Source organism: Camellia sinensis, chromosome 10, assembly GCF_055761805.1.
Source record: "Camellia sinensis isolate YWXY chromosome 10, ASM5576180v1, whole genome shotgun sequence".
Classification (NCBI taxonomy): Eukaryota; Viridiplantae; Streptophyta; class Magnoliopsida; order Ericales; family Theaceae; genus Camellia; species Camellia sinensis.
This window is the reverse complement of record NC_138970.1, coordinates 286,160-308,546: the sequence shown is the minus strand read 5'-3', so window position 1 is coordinate 308,546 and position 22,387 is coordinate 286,160. Positions and strand designations below refer to the sequence as shown.

At 44.7% G+C, this 22,387-nt stretch overlaps 1 protein-coding gene across 1 annotated transcript in view; it reads right to left on the bottom strand.

Annotated features, from left to right (window-relative positions):
• Positions 1–514: 514 nt before the first annotated feature.
• Positions 515–22,387, bottom strand: part of LOC145801546 (DNA repair protein RAD51 homolog) — a 78,659-nt gene continuing 56,786 nt past the window's right edge. Inside the window, exons 2-9 of the mRNA XM_082893328.1 lie at positions 2,494–2,638; positions 2,271–2,381; positions 2,032–2,123; positions 1,778–1,872; positions 1,595–1,708; positions 1,190–1,319; positions 817–938; positions 515–725 (exon numbers count right to left, since the gene is read on the bottom strand). Of these exons, the coding sequence (XP_082749454.1) occupies positions 602–725; positions 817–938; positions 1,190–1,319; positions 1,595–1,708; positions 1,778–1,872; positions 2,032–2,123; positions 2,271–2,381; positions 2,494–2,638 (933 nt within the window). The 3' untranslated portion in view covers positions 515–601. The remainder of the gene's footprint in view (positions 726–816; positions 939–1,189; positions 1,320–1,594; positions 1,709–1,777; positions 1,873–2,031; positions 2,124–2,270; positions 2,382–2,493; positions 2,639–22,387) is intronic.

The window sequence follows — 22,387 nt, the reverse complement described above, 5'->3', positions numbered from 1 at the left end:
CTAAACTTGTAATTACTTAAGTTCCATCACAATCCAGCTTCCAATTTGCTTAGAACAAGCCTCATTTGGCAACATAGTTACATAACATCTTATCTAAAAATCAAAAAGTCATTAAAAAAGTTAAAAATTCAACAAACTATACAAAAAAAAAAGTCAAAAATTTATTTTCTCTCTACTTTTTGCATCTTTTTGTAAAAAACCAAAAAATCATCCAAAACATATTAATTTTTTTAATCTCATATTTTAACCAAAAAATCAAAAAGTTACTAAAACAAAAACACTCATATAAAATTATAATAAAGACGCTTTGCCAAAACTCCATTGAAATTTTTACATCCATTTCAATGAAAAAAGAAGCTCAAATTCTTACAATGGAAACCTCAAAAGCAATATCCATAAGGTAAAAGGAACAGAAAAATATCAATCATCCCCAGACCAGAACAACACTGCATTTGATGCACAATTGCTCTTGAAACATTAGACATGCCAAGAAAAAAATTACACAGTTACTTGCATATCAATGAGTTACATAAGATCACGTGTTGAAGAACAAAAAGTCCTCAAGAAAACTTCAAAGGAAATTTTGGGGTGGTGTTGTTAATTAGTCCTTAACATCAGTAACACCTTCTGCAGAAATCTGAAAGCGTGCTTCAGCTTCAGCAAGACAAGGAGAACTTATTACTTTACAAATGCGTTCGTCACCTCTTTCCTTTCTGAGAGCAAGCCTGTTACATAGAATCATAGATGGACAATGACTAGTGAACTTCCAAAAAAGTAACGGGATAAGAAAGAAAACCGTTTGTGGCACAAGCATACCTTGTTGTAGAAGCATGAGCCATGATGTTACCACCAATAGGTTTGATTTGAGGCCCGACAAAAATGGCAGAACCATCCACTTGGGCAACAACTTGGTTTGTGATAACAACAGCTACACCAAACTACAATTAAAATAGGCAAAAGGCAAATTATGAAAAATTGGGTCCTTCTTTCATGAATTGCATCTAAATCATATGCAAATGCCTGTTGGCATATAAATAAATAAGTAAATAAATCATGGAAAAAGACTAATATTTTCCACGCCATGTAGAAACCCCAGAATCATGATTCTCACAACCTAAAGCTCGAATGATGAGCAAATACCATCCCCTCACATAATATGATGTCAACAATAAACAAGAGAGAAACCTACCTCATCTGCTAATTTTTGAAGACTTCTCAAGAACTTTGCAAGATGCATTTGCCTGGCTGACAGCTCTCCCCTTCCAGAAAAATCCGTTCTATAAAGAGCGGTAGCACTGTCCACTATCATAAGAGCAAACCTATTTGATGAAAATTTACTAAGTTCAGGTTAAGTCAACCCACATAAACTACTAAAGATATAATAAGGCAGTAATCAGAAATCTCTTTACATGTTAGTCCATTGTTTGTATTAACTATTAGCAGTAACATCTATGAATGCCTCCCAAATGCAACTCCAAAAAGGAAGGAAAAGAGAGCAGATGCTAATCAAAGGGAAACTAGAGGCATTTTAGTTATTGACTCTGCCTGATATGATATTGAGCAACTGGGGGAAAAAAAGTAAACAAAAGAATACCTGGTTTCCACCATCATTGAAGCAGTTTCAAGCAAAAGCCTTGATTGATGATCAGTGTTGTATGCTCTAGCATAGGCCACATTCTCCAAAACATCAGCACCGTTCAATCCAAACCTGCAACATTTACGCCATTAATGACAACTAACACGACAGATGTTTATCTTAAGGTAGCATTACAAATACCTGTCTGCTATTTGTAGGAGTCTTTGTGGTCTGAATGTGCCCTCAACATCAATGTACATTGCTTTTCCTTCACCACCGCCTTGATCTAACGGAAGCTGATATTTTAAAATGTAGACAAGTATGATGTGACACGTTAACGTGATAACAAAACAGATTGATGTTGCAACTAGCCACTGGGTTAACAAAAATAAAAAAAATTCCAGGCTAATGAATAGTCTAATGAACCTATGACGTAGAAACATCCTACATCTTACTTGGCAAGTGACGCATAGTGTGTGACAAAGCTGAGTCTTTCCAGATCGAAACTCGCCATAAATTTCAGTTATAGATCCAGTCTCAATTCCTCCTGTGAAAGACAACCATGTGAGCTTAAAAGACTAGAAGTTATCAATTGCAGACAACTACTTCCAGGTTGCAACATTTATGTATCAATTGCAGACATTTATTTATGTATTTTGCATTGTAAAAGAATATCATTATCAATGAAAATTACCCTCTAAGACCTTGTCAAGTTCTCGTGATCTTGAAGTTATCTGAATGATTTCAAGCCTTTGCGCATGGAGTTGGCTAGCACTAGTGAAACCCAAAGGAATCAATTTGGAAGCTGTTAACAAACAATAAAAACTGGAAATTTAATGGTTTTAACATTTCACCGATCATAGAAAATGCATTGAAGGGAAAGCATAAACAAACAACAACAAACAGTGAAAACATACCTGCCTCGATGATCTTGTCAACTTTTGCTTCACTGATTCCTTTGATTTGCAGAAGTTCTTTCCTTGGAGAGTATGCAACAGATTCAACTGTGCAGAGACCAGCATCTTTAAACTTCTTTATATCAAGGGAAGCAATTCCAGATGCCTTCAGATGAACAAAGAAATGTCAATGTGTTTCATGGACTCTTTTATTGCTCCCACAGTACCCGTGTCCACTAGATATGACATGGATAAGAGTGTGCGATATGTGTCCGAGAAGAAGAAACTCACATTTGCTAGTAAAACAATATTTTTAGCCTCTCACATGAATTAGAAATAGAACTTTCATATATTTTCTAAATCCTATTTAATATCAGGTACATTCCTATATAATTTACAACATTTCATCCGAGAATATTATATAATATGCAATATAGATGTGTATATGACGTCAATTTCGGATACGTATCAAAGATCCTAAGATTTAAATTAATGAAGGTCTGACACTTAGTGTAACAAGCCCGCGGGGGACCTCGCTACAGCTCGGACTCGATTCGTGTCACGGTTCTTAATCTGAACCAAAGAGTCCAAATCTGGCAAATCGTTTTGAGAAAATAGATTTTTGAAAGAAGTGCCAAACATGGATTGCTTTGCCAGATACAGAGTCGCCACCTAAATATTTTATTTTTGGGAAATTTAGGAAACCCTGACTCGTTGCCTAAGGCCACGTGTCCGTCATCACCAAAGTTGCCTCGGCTCGGGAACTTGGGTACGATTGGGGAAGGTCACTTCATGAGCACCCCCGCTCGCCCGATCAATAATCGGCCTCTACTAACCATGATATCTATTTTTGAAAACTTTGTATGTCCTTATTCCGGTTATTAGCCTAGGTTACTATGTGATGCACACAGCATATAAGTATAGACTGGGTTGCCCGAATTGGAACAAAACATTTCATATTTGTTTATTTGAAAGATGGTTTGCTACTCGCAAGTAGGCTTTAAATGCAGATTTTGCCACCCGCAGGTGGGCTTAGAAAAAGATGGTTTTGCCACTATCTAGTGGGCTTAAAACTCACAGTCAATGATTTGTTCCAATTTAAACAACCCAACCTTCACCCACAGGCATTCAGGCAGTTATATCACATAAGCACATAGCCTCATGGTAAGCATGCTATTCATGGTAGTCACTCACACGCATGCAAGGATGCTAAAGCATAAAACTCACCGAGTACTCCAATCCAAAATAGAAACTATATTAGAAATCATGCATGATCCTAAGTATACAGAAATGCCCAATGCAGCGCATGCAAAATGCAACTATAGCAGGCTCGGCTATTCTAAACATGGCATATGGAATGCTACAGCTAACACGTATTCAACTTTGAAATTGAAATACTATGCAGTTAGTATGGTGCGCCGAGCCCGGTGCACGCAAAACAGATGAATGAATGCAAACATGCTATCATACTGTATGCTAAATATGCCCTAATCTAACCATCATAAGCGGATAAATAAAATGGAAGAAAGACGTGGGGTTGGAAGACATACATCACACTCACGCACACTTATTACAATTATGCCCTCGCACAGAGGGTCCGAACAAATATACAGTCCCGAATACAAGAATATTACAGTCCAAATAAATATTACAGTCCAAATAATATACAAATTCCTAATTAATTAATCAAATTAACTAAGAAAACTGTAAAACTGGCGTGCAAGCCAGGGACTGCCTTGCTTTTGATGAATGATGCATGTCTGGGTTGCCTTGCGCGGAAATCCACTGGGATTACCCAATTAGCCTCTGTTTTGTGATTTTTCTTGGAAAGCACGCCAAACTCCGGAAGTTTGCTGATTCTTCATTTGCTGCAACAGAGAGTAGGAAAGGGGCATAGCAATGTATTTTCACAAATATATGCATGCCTCGATCCTCGTGCCACCAATCACGCATATCGATGCATGATGGCAGAGGAGTCGAAATGTGTAACTCAATATAGAATGAATGCACGTGTAAACACAACTGTAGACACCCCATTTTTGACCGACCTTAAGACTCAGACGTCACCGATTGAGCGCTAGGTGATGTTGCATAATTTGCTCGTTCAGAAGTTTCAGAGTCGCGGCTGCGAGCCCCGCCTCCAGACTTCCGAACCCTTTTCTGTGCCTTGTCTCGGTTTGCGAACCAGACTCGGTTTTCTCTGTTTCTTTTTCTGAGGGAAGGGAGAGGTCCCGTAGACCATCTCTCAATGTCCAAAGGCTACATTTGGTGGCCGTAGGCCATTTTGCCCATTTCGGAGTCCGGTTCCCGGTTTTCGGAGCCGTCAGGCCGTGTGCCTCGGTTCGGGACCGCCTAACCATCTCCGTTTGCTCTAATTTTTGGCATACATCTTATTTCATCCCTTTTGAGGGACACTGGGGGTTGAGAAACCCACTTCGAGGTCAAATACCATTTTCGGTGCTTAACAGCCCATTTTCGGGACCCCGAACTGCGTGTTTTGGCCCCGGGACATTCGTTTTGCAACGGTTTTCGTTCATTTTTGGCAGGTACCTCTGTTTTATCATAGGGAAGGTCACTGAAGGGTGGGAGGCCAGCAATTGTTGCAACAACCAGTTATCTCTCTTCCGGAGCCTCCCGGCGCCCGTTTTTCGCACTTCCGGGCTAATGTTGAATACCTTGGAGCTAGTGTTGCCAACTTTCAACCACATATCTGTGATCTACACATCTGAGAGGCCCCTAAAATTTGGTGGCCGGCCATTAAGGTCACCTGACCCTTTTGACCCCTTTCTTCCGGGCTAATGTTGAACCCCTTGGACCTTTTTTCTTGAACTTTGAACCACATATCTGTGATGTACACACATGAGAGGCCCCTAAAAGTTCATGGCCGGCCAGTAAGTCAACTTGACCCTTTTGACCCCCTCTTTCTGAGCCATTGTTGAACCCCTTGGGCCCACTTTCTTGGAATTTGAACTACATAGTTGTGTTGTACACACATAGAGGTACCTCCCCAGTAGCTGGCCGGCCAGAAAATCACCTTGACCCTTTTGACCCCTAGCCGGCCGGCTAGGGGGTGTGGCCGGCCGGCCACCTCCAGCAAAAGTGTGAGGCCGGCCTGCTTCCTTGCACTGTGCCCTTTCCAGCTGTGGGGCAATATCCCCCAGATATTTTCTGTATCCGGGGGATATTTTGTGAGGGAGTTTTGCCCTCCTTCTCCCCCACCTTTACACCCCATTTTTGATCCTTATAACCAGCTGATGGCCTTCTTTGTAAGGGTTAGAAAAATTATTCTTAAAAGCTCCATAGCCAACTCCATCTTCTTCCCTCTCAATTCTTCAAAAAACCCTAAGTCCCTAACCTTCATTCCTTCTACACCACCAAGCTCTACCACCACCACATCACTTCCAGCAGCAAGGAAGGTTTCTAGAAGGCAAAAGAAGCTGCAAATCCATCCAAGAAGCAACAAAAGCTTGAATCTTCAAGGGTAAGTTACACTTTTAACCTTTTGACCCTTTTCCTTGATCTATTTCTAAGCCCCACTTCTTTTTGGTTTCAAGCTCCGGCCCTAACTGAAAAGGGCCATATTTTGAGCTCATCTTCACTTCTCATTAAGGGCTCAACCTTGTTTGAGCCCTCCATAATATACTTGCTTCATTGATCATCTTGTATGTCATGTTTTTGCATGCTATTTTTGGCCCATGAGAAATCTGTTTTTGAGCATGTTATAAACTGATATAAGGCTTATTTTGAGCCCCTCTTCAATATTGGAGAAGGGCTCAACATTGTTTGGTGACTCCATGTGTCACTTGTAGTTATACCCCTCTTTTCTTCCCCTTTCTTACATGCAATGGCAGCCTACCATGCTTAGGTTTTTGGCCATTTTACAGTTCTGAAAAGGTCCTTGTTTTGGTTCATTCTTCATGTTTTGTTTAGGGTCTTTCATGTTTTGGGACCTCCATAAGCCACTTCATGTTATATCTCACTTTCGGTTCGTTTTCTTGCATGTTTTGTTAGCCTACCATGCTTAGGTTTTTGGCCATTTTACAGTTCTGGAAAAGTTCTTATTTTGGTCCATTCTACATAGTTTATCAAGGGTCTTTGGCTGTTTGGTGATTATTTTGCATACTTCATGTTATAGCACCTTTTGAGCCTTGTTTTGCATCATATTTTTAGCATATTTTTATACTGATTTTGGGGCTGCCATATACTGTAAATGTTCATATTTTTGGTCCATCTTCAGTGTTGTAGAAGGAAATTTTTCAGTTTGAATTTTGCTTATGCCACTTGCTTCATTACCTCTTGAAAATACCGTATTCTTGCATACTATTTTTCCCCTACCTATATTTGCTGTTTGGCCATGTTTATAACTGTGAAAGTGCATATTTTGGGACTGTCTAGCTTCTGTATTTGCATTACATGTCCATATTGTGCATGTTTGGCATAGCTATAGGCCATTTCGGGTGCCTAATGTTGCATTTCGGGACGTTTCCTTGCATTTCATGTCATTTCGCTTCATTTCGGGACTGTTTTCCCCCATATTTTAGTGCTGAAATTCCATTAGTATGCTTGCATATCATTTTTGCCATATTTCATCACATTTTAGTATCGCCTCGGTTTGCGTGCCCGTGTGCACGCATTTCGAGGCACTTCATTTTCTGCCATCGGCATCTTATGTGAGTGCGGCTGAGGCTCTCTCATGTTAGTATAAGTCCATATTGCATTCTGTATGCCATTTGCATTGCGTATGCATCACCTCGGTTTGCGTGCCCGTGTACACGCATTTCGAGGCACCTCATTTTCTGCCATCGACATCTTATGTGAGTGCGGCTGAGGCTCTCTCATGTTAGTATAAGTCCATATTGCATTCTGTATGCCATTTGCATTGCGTATGCATCGCCTCGGTTTGCGTGCCCGTGTGCACGCATTTCGAGGCACTCCATTTTTATCTGCAGGCATCCTATGTGAGTGTGGCTGATGCTCACTTATGTTGGTATAAGCCCATTTGCCATTTCCATGTCACTTCATCATATCATATCATAGCCTCGGTTTGCGTGCCCGTGTGCACGTATTTCGAGACACATATCATCGCCTCGGTTTGCGTGCCCGCGTGTACGTATTTCGAGACATGTTATTTTCTCGGTTTGCGTGCCCGTGTGCACGCATTTCGAGGCATCTCATTTTCATCATATTCTGCATTTTCTCGGTTTGCGTGCCTGTGTGCACGTATTGTGAGGCATCTCGGTTTGCGTGCCTGTGTTCACGCATTCCGAGGCATTTCACTTTCATAGCATTCTGCCATTTTCTCGGTTTGCGTGCCCATGTGCACGCATTTCGAGACATCTCATTTTCATAGCTTTGAGTATGTTAGGATTGTATCTTAGTTGCATTTCACGCATATCATGCATATTGCATCGTGTTCGGAATAGGAGTTAGCCCGGGCACGGGAAACGAGGTACATTTCGTACTCCGAGTGACGGAATGTGTCTCAATTCCCTAGTCACCGACACTCCGGATTATCCATGATGGAGTTAGGTTTTAGCTGTAGTTTCATGTGCATTCATCCTATATTGAGTTGTGCATTTCGACTCCTTGACCATCATGCCTCGGTATGCGTGATTGGTGGCACGAGGATCGAGACATGCATATATTTGTGCAAATACATTGCTATGCCCCTTTCCTGCTCTCTGTTGCAGCAAAACCAGGAATCAGCAACTTTCCGGGACTTGGCACGCTTTTAAAAAAATAACAGGTGTAAACAGAGGCTAATTGGGTCATTCCGGTGGATTTCCGCGCAAGACAATCCGGACATGCATCATCCATCAGAAGCAAGGCAGTCCCTGGCTTGCATGCCAGTTTTACTTGTTTTCTTAGTTATTTCTTTAATTAATTAGAATTTTGTAATATTTCGGACTGTAATATTCTTTATTCGGGACTGTAATATTTAGACTGTATTATTTATTCGGACCCTCCGAGTGAGGGCACAACTGTAATAAGTGTGGGTGAGTGTGATGTATGTGTTCCAACCCCACGTCTTTCTCCCTTTTATTTATCCGCTTTTGATGGTTAGATTAGGGCATATTTCAATTAGCATACAGTATGACAGCATGTTTGCATCATTCATCTGTATTGCATGCATCGGGCTCGGCGCATCATACTAACTGCATTGTACTTTCAATTCCAAATTGAATACATGGTAGTTATAGCATTCCATATGCCATCTTAGAATAACCGAGCCTGCTATAGTTGCATTTTGCATGTGTTGCATTAGGCATTTCTGTACACTTAGGATCATGCATGATTTCTAATATAGTTTCTATTTTGGCTTGGAGTACTCGGTGAGTTTTATGCTTTAGCATCCTTGCATGCGTGTGAGTGCTGCCATGAATAGCATGCTTACCATGAGGCTACGTGCTTATATGATATAACTGCCTGAATGCCTGTGGGTGAAGGTTGGGTTATCTGAATTGGAATAAATCATCAAATGTTTCAAGCCTACCTGCGGGTAGCAAACCATTTTCAAAAACAAGCATGAAATGTTTTGTTCCAATTTGGGCGACCCAGTCTATATTTGTATGCTGTGAGCATCACATAGTAAACTAGGCTAATAACCGGAATAAGAACATACAATGTTTTCAAAAATTGATATCATGGTTAGTAGAGGCCGGTCTATGACCGGGCGAGCGGGGGTGCACACGAAGTGACCTTCCCCAATCGTACCCAAGTTCCCGAGCCGAGGCAACTTTGGTGATGACGGACATGTGGCCTTTTGGCACCGAGTCAGGGTTTCCTAAATTTCCCAAAATAAAATATTTAGGTGGCGACTCTATATCTGGCAAAGCAGTCCATGTTTGGCACTTCTATCAAAAATCAGTTTTCCTAAAACGATTTGCCGGATTTGGACTCTTTGGTTCAGATTTAGAACCGTGACTGCGAAAGTCGAGTCCGAGCTGTAGCGAGGCCCCCCCGCGGGCTTGTTACAACAACAAGAACCTAACTCCATCATGGATGATCCGGAGCGTCGGTGACTTGGAATTGAGACACGTTCCGTCACTCGGAGTACGAAACGCATCTCGTTTCCCGTGCCCGGGCTAACTCCTATCCCGAACATGATGTAATATGCATGACATGCATGAAATGCAACTAAGATACAGCCTGACATGCACAATGCTATGAAAATGAGATGTCTCGAAATGCGTGCACACGGGCACACAAACCGAAAAAATGACATACGCAATGTAAATGACATGGAAATGTGATATGGGCTTACACTAACATGAGAGAGTTTCAGCCACACTCACATAAGAGGCCGATGGATGAAAATGAAGTGCCTCGAAATGCATGCACACAGGTACGCAAACCGAGACAATGGCATACGCAATGCAATATGGCTAAAATGGCATATAGAATGCAACATGGACTTACACTAACATGAGAGAGCCTCAGCCACACTCACATAAGAGGCCGATGGATGAAAATGAAGTGCCTCGAAACGCGTGCACACGGGCACGCAAATCGAGACAATGGCATATGCAATGCAATAACATGGAAAATGATATGCAAACATGCTAATGGAATTTCAGCACTGAAATGTGGGGGAAAACAGCCCCGAAATGAGGCGAAAGTACACCCGATACATGGAATCTCTCCCGAAATGCAAAATTAGGCGCATAGAATGAACTACAGTTATACAAAGCATGCATAATTGGTACATGGAATGAAAATACAGAAGCAAGGCGGCCCCAAAATAAGCATTTTACCAGTACAAATCATGGCCAAACAGCAAGCAAAGATAGGGCAACAATGGCATGCAAAAATAGGGGCCAAGAGAGGGCAATGAAACAAGTGGTATATGTAAAACCCAAACTGAAAAATTCTCTTCTACAATACTGAAGAGGGACCAAAAATATTCACATTTACAGTTTATGACATCCCCAAAATCAGTATACAAACATGCTAGAAATGCAATGCAAAATAAGGCTCAAAAGTGGCTATAACACAAAGTATACAAAATATTCATCAAACAGCTAAAGACCCTTAATGAAACATGAAGAATGGGCCAAAATAAGACTATTTTTAGTTCTGTAAAATGACTAAAAACCGAAGTACAATAGGCTGCCAAGATATGCAAGAAAAGGGGACCAATGAGGGATATAACATGAAGTAGCATATGGAGGTCCCAAACCATGAAAGGCCCTTAATAAAACATGAAGAATGGACCAAAATAAGACTATTTTCAGTGCTGTAAAATGACCAAAAACCGAAGCATAATAGGCTGCCAAAACATGCAAGAAAAGGGGACCAAAGAGGGATATAACATGAAGTAGCATGTGGAGGTCCCAAACAGTGATATTGAAGAAGGGCTCAAAATAAGACTATTTTTAGTTCTGTAAAATGCCCAAAAATGGAAGCATAATGGGATGCCAAAGCATGCAAGAATGGGACCCAAAAGAGAGATATAACATGAAGTAGCATGTGGAGGTCCCAAACAGTGTTGAGCCCTTCTTCAATGTTAAAGAGGGGATCAAAATAAGCCTATTTTTAGTTCTGTAAAACGCCCAAAAATGAAAGCATAATAGGCTGCCAAAGCATGCAAGAAAATAGCATTCAAGGAAGATATTGAAGCAAGTGCAAGGTGGGGGGCTCAAACAGGGTTGAGCCCTTAAGAAAAGGTGAAAAAGAGCTCAAAAGAAGGCCACTTTCAGTTAGCGCCGAAGCTCAAAACAGTAAGCATATATGGCTAAGAAATGTTGCAAAAATAAGCTCAAAAAGGGGGAAATGGTACTCACCCTTGAAGACAAGTCTTTTGTTGCTTCTTGGCTTTGAGAAGTGGTGCCTCTTAGCTGCTGGAAAGCTTCCCAAGTTGCTGGAAATGGAGTGGTGGTGGTGGTGCTTGGTGGTGATGAAGAAATGGGGTAGAACTTAGGAGTTTTTGAGAAAATGAGAGAGATAGAGGGAGATTTGGATGCCTATGCTTGAAGCAATTTTTTCTAACCCCTAATACAAGTGTTGGAGGCTGGTTATAAGGACCAAGGAGAGGGGGAGCATGGAGAGAAAGGGTGGGGGAAAAGGACCAAGGCTTTTCCCCAAAAGGTGTCCCCCGGATTTAGATATTTCTGGGGGACAACAGCTATACAGCTGTAAAGTATACTTTGTGAGGATCATGACCGGCCACCTTTCAAAGCTGCAGGTGGCCGGCCGGCCACCTCCCCTAGCCGGCCGGCTAGGGGTCAAAAAGGTCAAGTTGATTTTCTGGCCGGCCACCACAAAAAGGTGTCCTCCCAGGTACCCTCATCACAACCCTGTTGTTCGAATTTGGAAACTTTAAAACAGGAGAGAGAATAGGCCATTTTTAGGAGGGGTTCAAAAGGGTCAAGTGAAATTTCTGGCCGGCCATATGATATTATGATCCTCCCATGTGTGTACAACACAAATATGTGGTTTGGGGTTGAAGAAAGTGGCCCCAAGGTGTTCAACATTGGCTCGGAAGTGAGAAAAACAGGCACCGGAGGGCGAAAATGGAATATAACTGGTTGCCAAGATAATTGCTGGCCTTCCACCCTCCAGTGACCTTCCTGGTGATAAAACAGAGGTACCTGCCGAAAATGAACGAAAATCGATGCAAAACGAATGCTCGGGGGCCAAAACACGCAGTTCGGGGTCCCGAGAAATGGGCTGTTAAGCATCGAAAGTGGCGTTCGGCCACGAAGTGGGTCTCTCAGACCTCAGTGTCCCTCAAAAGGGAGTAAATAAGATGTATGCCAAAATTTAGAGCAAACGGAGATGGTTAAGCGGTCCCGAACCGAGGCATACGACCAACGGTCCCGAAAAACCGGAAACCGGGCTCCGAAATGGGCAAAATGGCCTACGGCCACCAAATGTAGCCCACGACTACTGAGAGATGGTCTACGGGACCTCTCCCTCTCCTCAGGAAAAGAAACAGAGAAAACCGAGCCTGGTTCGCAAACCGAGGCAAAGCACAAAAGAGGGTTCGGAAGTCCGGAGGCAGGGTTCACAGCCGAGACTCTGGGACTTCTGAACGAGCATAATATGCAGTATCACCGAGCGCTCAACTGGTGACGTCTAAGTCTTAAGGTCGGTCAAAAATGGGGTGTCTACAGTTGCCCCTCTTTGACAGAACTCGAAAGTCATAAGTGACGGGAGTGAATGTCAAAGCCCAGAGACGACCCATTTTTGACAAGGCCGAAGACTTAGACAAACATACAAAATAACACAGATGTGCCCGCAGGCATGGACAAAATGCAACTGAAAATGCACAGAGTCGGAGGTAACGCAATGATCATGCAAATGCAGCAAGCTGTAATGAAGCAAGTATTCGCAAATAGATGCAACAGTTTTAAGCAAGAATGCAAAGCAACAACTACATTTCATGCAGTTAAGAATGCGGAGAATTGTTCAATTCTCGTCGCGTCTCACACGGAGAAGATACGATACCTGCGCGATTCGTCTGGTCGCGCCAGCCTCAAATGAACCGTACATACAATATCGTGCCTGCAAAAGAGAGAAATTCAACAAGCACAATACGCTAACAACATATATTCAATGTGATTCTGAAGGTTTGACACACACAGTGCCGGCGAGTGAATGCATCGCGATGCGAGAAAGGAAAGTGCGTGACAACGCATGCTCAAGCACAGAGGTATGGCAATATCAAGAAATGTGCATAATAATGCAAGTATGCTTATGAGAATGCAAGTTATGTGCATGATAGTGCAAAACGAGCATAAATCATGGTGCCTGTTTGTTACGAAATGACGAGCAAGGAAATGCGTGTTTCGGCGAAGGCGACTTCGATGACGGCCTTCGATTCAATTTCCTGGAAAGACTACAACATATTTAAAAGGATACATCTTGATTTTGATGAATAATGATGAGACACATGTCAGAGCTTGAAGCTGAAGTTCCGGCGGAGCAATTTCGCGACCGGAAGTGTACTTTTCTTGAACTTTTTCAGGTCCCGGGAACTCCAATCTTCTTCAAAATTTGCAGGGAGCTAGGTGAGCCTGTGGGGGACATGGCCGGCTAGTTTTATGAAGGGTGGGAGGTGGCCGGCTAGGTTTCCAAAAAGAGAATGGCTGGCCGGCCGAAAAAGGTGGCCGGCCGGCCATTTCCCCAAATCCGAGGACAAATTGGTCTTTTCACCTCCCTTTCTTTGTGCTCTCTCACCCAAACACTTTGAGCCTATAAATGCAGCCACGAAATCTTCTTCTCTTGCTTCCTACACCATTTTCTCCCTCAGATCCGAGTTCTATACGCGTTTTTCAAGGCCCCACGCAAGTTATTTTCGCGAAAATATCCAGTTTCAAGAACTTTGAACTGATTAAATTTTGGTTTCGGGGCTTCTTTTCTCATTTTCGCCACTTGAGGTGAGTTTGTCTCAATATTTGGAAGATTTTCTTGGGAGTTGACTTTTGTTGACTTTTTCCATTTCCCGAGAGTTGACTTTTGTTGACTATTTCCAATTTTGGCTCATTTTTGCTCGTTTTGCAGATTTTCTGAAAATGACGGGTAACTCTCCTCATGGTGGAGGTTTTCCAGGTGCTGGGGATGATTTTGATGCCATGACTTTGCCCCCGAGGGTCTGCCCCTTTATTCCCGGGAGGTATGCTCCGCCAGCACATGTCCTCCCTCGGGCCGTTTTTCGTCACTTCACCGATTTTGATGAGCGAGCACCTGGAGATCTACTCCTGCAGGAGCCAGAGCATCACCTCTCCTACGAGGCACGAGAGGTATTTACTTCACTTTCTGCATTTTTCGTGAATTTCGTGTTTTTGCCATGCTTGAACACACAGTTTAGCTTATGACATAGTACTTTGTTTGCATCCTGAATATGTAGCTTAAGCACTTGAATTTCTGAACACTCGGCTCATTAATTGATTGCGAGCGCACAGCACACATTAGTTAAGACATGAACACACGGCTCACACACTGATTTGTCGAACACACAGCCCGAATTAAATGGTGAACATATAGCACTCACTGACTTAGAGTAGAACACACAGCCCAAACTCCGATTTTCTGAACACGCAGCCCAGATTGATAGTGAACACGCAGCCCACACTAATTGAGAGTTGAACACGCAGCCCAAACTTTAATTTCCTGAACACGCAGCCCAGATTGATAGTGAACACGCAGCCCACACTAGTTCAAAGTTGAACACGCAGCCCAAACTAATTTCCTGAACACGCAGCCTAGATTGATAGTGAACACGCAGCCCACACTAGTTGAAAGTTGAACACGCAGCCCAAACTTTAATTTCCTGAACACGCAGCCCAGATTGATAGTGAACACGCAGCCCACACTGATTGAAAGTTGAACACGCAGCCCAAACTTTAATTTCCTGAACACGCAGCCCAGATTGATAGTGAACACGCAGCCCACACTGATTGAAAGTTGAACACGCAGCCCAAACTTTAATTTCCTGAACACGCAGCCTAGATTGATAGTGAACACGCAGCCCACACTGATTGAAAGTTGAACACGCAACCCAAACTTTAATTTCCTGAACACGCAGCCCAGATTGATAGTGAACACGCAGCCCATACTGATTGAAAGTTGAACACGCAGCCCAAACTTTAATTTCCTGAACACGCAGCCCAGATTGATAGTGAACACGCAGCCCACACTAATTGAAAGTTGAACACGCAGCCCAGATTGATAGTGAACACGCAGCCCACACTGATGTAGAGTTGAACACGCAGCCCAAACTCTTCATTTACACGTAGCTTATTTACTTGCACACAGCTTATTCATTTCATTGGCACACAGCTCATTCATTTTATACTGACACATGTATTCATTCTGAATGCAGGTTGGTTCTCGCAGTGTACGGGGGTATGGCTCCACCGCCGCGCGGGATTGGTATGTCGAGCTCCCGGAGGCTGTTCGGGATTTAGTAGATCTGGCAGGGTTCGGGGCTTTCTGCATTGGATTGTCACGTTGTCCTGCCAGGAGGACACTGATGGCGGCCTTGGTGGAGAGATGGTGGGACACCACCAACTCCTTTCATTTCTCTGCCACTGGGGACATGACTATGACCCCTCTGGATTTTGCTGTGTTGACCGGCCTGGACATAGGAGGTTGGTCCATCCCTTATGACGAGGACATGGGCGAGTGGGAGGCCGCTTGGATATATCTACTGGGAGCTCGCCCGCCTGTCGACAGAGCTTCCGGGAGAGTTCGATATACTTGGTTCTCTTCTCACATCCGGCGGGCGGAGATGGAGCCCGAGACTCCTGAGGAGACAGAGCAGTATGCCCGCGGTTTCCTTATGTTCCTCTTCGGGACTACTCTGTTTACCGATAGAGGGAACACGGTCGGGCTATATCTGTTGAGCGCTCTGGTTGACCTATCACAGGTCAGTCGATACGACTGGGGTGGCGCCGGCCTGGCTACCCTTTACTGCTATATGAGTGCCACCTCCCGCGGGCAGGGAGTCTTACTTGGCGGTTATTGGAGAGCCTGGGAGGTACTTTTCTGTCCCCTTGATTTACATTTCTGCTCTTCATTACTTGTACATTGCACACACAGTGCACTTTACAGTCTGTATTTTGCCCTCAGCACTTTGTACTTACATTCTGCACTGCTTTTCTCAGTTATGGGTTTACGTATACTTCCCAGTATTAGCCCCAGAGTTGGAGGTGGCAGGCCCCCCCATGACCCCATATTCACTGGTGTTCGAGGGCCCGCACCGGCCGAGACCCCGAGAGACTCTCCTTTATCTTCGGCAGTACTTTGACACTGTGCGGCCATCGAAGGTACTTCAGAACTCTCAGTCCCTTCCATTTTCATCTTTGATTTGCTACGCATATTCCCGATTTCTGATTGGTTTATGGACTTGTTATCCGCAGATTACATGGCAGCCCTGGGCGCTCTTGGGTGATGGTCTCCGATTTCAGTATCCCGGAGGATCGGGCACCTCCCAATACAGGTTCCTGCTCGAAGGACCTGTTGGTAGAGCATGGTTTCTGGGGGAACGCTTTCTGCGTCAGGTATGGGGGTATACTTCTCAGGACCCTCCCGCAGCACCCCCAGTCAGTATGCGGACTGCTGATAGGTTCTCCCACCAGGATGTAGTCGGTGCTATGCTGGGTAGTGATGTTTTGCTGCACCTCGAGGAGGGGGACTACGCCACTTACCGTCATACATATTTGATGCCTCCACTGACGGGGGTTCACACCCCGATGACGAGGTCTGCTGGTACGTCATCTTCGAGCTAGGCCCGGGCTCGGGCTGCAGACGCCCCTTCTACTAGTAGGGCTGGTACATCGAGAGGTGGGGGTAGATCGGTTCCTCCGACTCCTCCGACTTATCCTTATCCTGGATGGCCGGACATGCCGTCCGAGTTGACGGGATGGCGTTTTGGGACTCCTTACCCGATTCCGCTAGAGCCTCCACTTCCTGACCATAGATATGTCAGGGATCCTGATTTACCACCGGTATGATTTATAGCTTTGATTTATCAGTCGGGTACTTGGACATTCATTCCTTTACTGATAGTTTTGCATTTGTATCTGCAGCCTCTGGTTGAGTATGTGGACGAGTTGCTCGGGGTGATGGCCGCACTTGAGGGCATGGCCCTTCGGAGAGAGACACACCTATCCGTTATGGATGTGCAGGTACCGTTCATCTTTCTTGTATTTATCACACTTCTGATGACACAATGGTTTTGAACATTCTTCTGCATTGTAGAGCACATCCGACACACACCCCACTCACATACTGTACTCGTATCTGATTTTCATATTTGAACTGATGTATTGAACTTTTCATTTTCAGATGCCTCCTGTATATGCTCCGCCGCGGGCCGGGCCACCTGGGCCTCCTTGGGGAGCTGGGCATCTGGGCCTTTTTATGGAGTTGGGCCATCTGGGCCTTCTCAGGGAGCTGGGCCATCCAGGCCTTTCCGAGGAGCTCGAGGAGGGTCCTTCCGCAGACGCAGGGCATACGTTGTAGAGGCGGAGCCCGAGGAGGAGGAGGAGGTTACCAACCGCCAGTCAGAGACATCTGCTGAGGAGGGGGGCTCCGGTCTTGGTTCGGGGAACAGAGGCGAGGCTGAGGGGGATCCTGAGGACGACAGCTCTGACCCGGATGATGATGATGGTGCAGAGGTTGTCCCGCAGAAGAGGATGAGGAGTGCTTCTCATTCACGCTCCCAAGGGCATTGATGCTGCTGTTTCCTGCTTTATTTTTCTTTTTGCTAGTAGTTTGTAGCACTTTGCACATTGTTAGGCAGTTTTATTTTTTGTAAAACTTGTACCTTTGTTCGTTGTAAAACATGATGGAATGAAACAGCTTTTGAAAAGGTGTTTGTATTTTTAAACTTTTAGCATCGTATCGCATCATTTTATTTTGCACAAAAATGAAATTGAATGGGAATGTGCATTGTGTAATCACCAAGTCAGGTAGTGAACCGACGCAACAAACTAAGCAACTCAACTTACTAAGATATAACAGAACCTTAGGAAGTTTACAACTCAATAAGCAAAATACAACAGTGTTGACAACGTAAATAAACAAGACTTAAACAAAGATTGTTTAAACAGAGAGCAATGACTCGAAAACACGAAGCACGTCCGCTCGACAAACAACTCGATAAGCAAAACAACAACTCGATACTCAAAACAACAACTCAATAAACAAAACTCAGCAACAACAAAGTGTACTTCGGACGATCTGGGCATCGGAACGCATCCGAAACAGAGGGAAATGAAGGCCTTTGACTCTCCCATTGCATGGAAATGCTTGAAACTTTCCCTCGAAGGGTAAAATAGGGCCAAGGAGATACACTGGAGCATTGCCGGCCACCTTTGGGAGCCGGCCGGCCAATTTTGTGGAGAGGGGGAGCCGGCCGGCCAATTTTGTAAAAAGCAAATGGCCGGCCTGCTAGAAAAGGTGGCCGGCCGGCCACTTATCCCTGCAGTCGCCCAATTTTTGACACGTGTCCTCCTGAATAGTGTTTTTCCCTCTATAAAAGCCTCAACTTCGGGAACATTCATTTCATCTTAGTTTTACACAAAGATGGAGGCGTTTCTCGCAGAAAATCTCACATCTTGGATCTCTTCTCTAGATGGCTCGGAAAAGCTGAACTTCCGGGGTTTTGGTTTAAATGCACTATTCACGCTGAGCCGTACTCCGCTACATCTCCCTTTTCTCCATGCCACGGCAAGGTTCTGGAACCCAGTGACGCACGTTTTTAGCTTCGGCGGCCAAGAGGTATGTCCCACTTTCGAAGATTTTCAGGTTTTGATGGAGTCTGAATGCTCTGAAGTGATCTTGCCCCAGCTCCGTTTTGGCCATGCCCAGGCTTTAGGGCGAATGTGTGGGCTCACGGCGCATGATGCTCGATCTTTGATCTGCAGTGGGGAACTGGATATTCTCGGCTTGATCCATCGCTTTTCCAATGCCGGTGACCGCAGCAACCATTATTGGCAGGGTTTCCGGCAACACGCCCTCTGCTTGTGTTTGTTGTCTCACTTTCTGCTTTCCTCGGGCTTCGGCGGAGCTAGCATCCGTCTGATTGAAGTTGCCCAAGGCTTGAGAGAAGGAAAGAGCTGTATCGCCATGACCTTGGCTGAGACGCTGATGGGCTTGGATTCTGTCTATCGCCGGGAGACGACTAGGTTTGCTGGGAGTCCACTACTACTGCAGGTAATGTTTCCCACCCAACCTTACATATATATTTGCTCACATCACTCGACCCTCAGGCTCAGTTTTTCTCACAAAACCCTTGTCTTACTTTTCTCTCATCGTACACCTCTCTATTCTTTATTCTCTCATTTTTCATCCCTCTCCAGGTATGGTTAATGGACAAGTTACAGGTCGTGGACTCTTGCCCGGCCTATTCAGCTCGAGGCTACTTCTTTCGGCAGCGCCTAGTCAATGCTCTTGATGAAAGATGGTGGTTTGACTGGATGTGCGATCTGTCCGCAGATCGTATTGCTTGGCGTTGCCCTTGGCTCAACTTCCCGGCAATGAGCTATAGTATGTCCCGGCTGATTGGGATCCAGTTGATTGGTCTAACCCACTACGTATTCTATTTTCTGTTCCGGTTCCTGCGCCAGTTTGGTCACGATCAGATCTGCCCACCAGAGGGGATTGAGTACCCAGCTGCTTTCCCGGTCCGAGGTGCACAGCTTGCCCGATATGCCACAGCATGGAGGACTAGAGAGCTCCTGGCTCCTGCTCTCACTTTCAGTTGCACTTTGTCTGACGAGTGCTTGGATTGGCTCAACGAGGAGGCACAGGTTGGGCCTAGCTTGGCATCAGATGCTTCGACCAGCTCTGGGAGGGGGCGCAGAGATACTTGACTCGACTATGCCCCAAATTTATTGCTTTATTAGTATTTTCAAGTTTTCTTTATGAATGTAATAAAAAAGCAACCTCGATTGTAATGCAAGAGCAGGAGAACTCTGTTTTGAAATCAATGAAATTGAAGGTTGTGGTATTGAAAATTTTCCGTTTTGGTCCAAAAATGGTCTTAGTCGTAAAAAGATTAATTTGAACAAAGTCGACTTTTATTAAAACTTTTCAAAACTATTTTCGATGTGGATCAGAACTGGACACGCCGAAGATCTGTCACTGAGATGCACAACCCCAGATCCCTGCAACTGGAAAGTTGCCCCTAGTCTGAAGAACAATGCGGCACTTCATGGCAACGGAAAGTTGCCCCTAGTCTGAGTAGCTTTGCACCGTCGCGGCAACGGAAAGTTGCCCCTAGTCTGAATAGCACTGTACCGGAGATCGCGATAAATGCTGATGGATAAAGATGATTGAGATGATCAAAATGGACAGAGTTGATCGGGGAAAAGTTTATGGCTGAACTTCAAGGTGAAGTTGCCTACGTATCCCAAAGATGGTAATCAAGCCTTACGTAGTTCAGGCTCAGGTTCACTCGAGTATTTTCACTCTCCTTTTGCGCTCTAACTTTTGCCAAGGCCGCCTTTTGCGGGTTTTCAACCTTGCGAGCTCAGTTTTTATATTTTCCAATTTTTCGTGCTCTAACTTTTGCCTAGGTCGCCCTTTCGGGTTTTCGGCCTAGCGAGCCTCTCAAGGATAATATTTCTTCAACTTGTCCATGTTGATCGATTGTGAAAACTCTAGGCCATCTAGATCCATCAGAACCACAGCTCCACCTGACCAGATAGCTTTGATGATGTAAGGACCAGTCCAATTGGGTTTGAACTTGCCCCTTGGGTCGTGGATGGGAGCTCGGTTGTCCTTGAGCACCAAATCTCCTTCTTTCAGATTCCTGGACTTAACCTTCTTGTTGAAAGCCCGGGCAATTCTGCGTTGATAGCCTTGAATGTGGTACAGTGCTTTCAGTCTTCTTTCATCAAAGAGCATGAGTTCCTCAAATCTGCTCTGCTGCCAATCTGCTTCGGCTATTTGGCACTCAGCCAATACTCGTAATGACGGAACCTCAATCTCGATAGGTAGAACGGCCTCCATCCCATAGACTAATGAATACGGAGTCGCTCCAGTAGAAGTTCTGATTGAAGTCCTGTAGCCCCACAGAGCAAATGGCAGCTTGTCTGGCCAATCCCGGTAGGTTTCCACTATCTTCTGCAGTATATGTTTGATATTCTTGTTGGCGGCCTCGACCGCTCCGTTGGTTTGCGGCCGGTATGTAGATGACTTATGGAAAGCCACATTGTATTTTTCTAACAAGTCTATCACTTCCTTCTTGAAGTGGGAACCATTATCTGAAATTATCTCGTTTGGCACCCCGTAGCGACAGATGATGTTGTTTCTGATGAACTTTGCGACGTGCGACGCCTTCAACACCGCGTATGATTGGGCCTCGACCCACTTTGTGAAATAATCTATCGCTACCAGGATAAACTCATGCCCGTTTGATCCCTTCGGGGTAACAGCTCCGATCACATCAATTCCCCAAACGGAAAAAGGCCATGGCGAAGTCATGTTGTACAGCTTTGACGGCGGGATGTTCATGCGGTTTGCATGAATTTGACACTTGTGGCATCGCCGAACAAAACTAATACAATCCTCCTCCATGGTTGACCAGTAGTAGCCCTGTCTGAGGATTTTTCTGGCCAGCATTACTCCATTCATGTGTGCACCGCACTCCCCTCCATGGATGGCCTCCATCAGGCGCTTCGACTCTTCAACTTCTACACAGAGCTTATGCATTCCCAGATGACCCCTTTTGTACAGCTTACCCCCGCAGATGATGAATTGAACAGCCATTCTTCTGATGGCCCTCTTATCCTTGGCATTTGCCCCTAGTGGATACGTCTCATTTTCCAAGAAGTTCCAAATGTCGTAATACCAGGGGTTGCCGTCTTGAGCCTCATCTATGGCGGAAATCGACTCGTATGCTGGCGCAAACTTTTGATCAATAATGACTGGACGCATCCGGGCTCCGGACGGGATGTCTATCATGGAAGATAGAGTTGCTAGTGAATCTGCGAACCTGTTGTTCTCTCTTACGAGGTGGGTGAAATTTAGCTTCTCAAACCGAGGAATTAACAAATCCAAGGTTTGGTGGTAAATTATCATCCTTTCCTCCTTGACTTTCCAATCTCCTTTTGCTTGAGACACAACAAGGTTTGAGTCCCCAATGACGTCCAACCGTCTTGCCCCTAGTTCTAGGGCTGCTTCCAGGCCAGCAATACATGCCTCATACTCTGCTTCATTGTTCGAGACTTTGAACCGGAGCTTGAATGCTAAAGGGATATGGGAATCGTCAGGCGCTATCAGCAACACCCCTATCTCATACCCATACTGGTTTGACGCTCCATCAAAGTACATCGTCCAAGTTTCATCTTCGATGTGTAGAATGGCTTCATCTGGGAATAGGTACTCAACCGCTTCATCCCCCTCAACCGGGTGGTCGGCAAGGAACTCTACTACCGCTCTTCCTTTCACTGACTTGCGC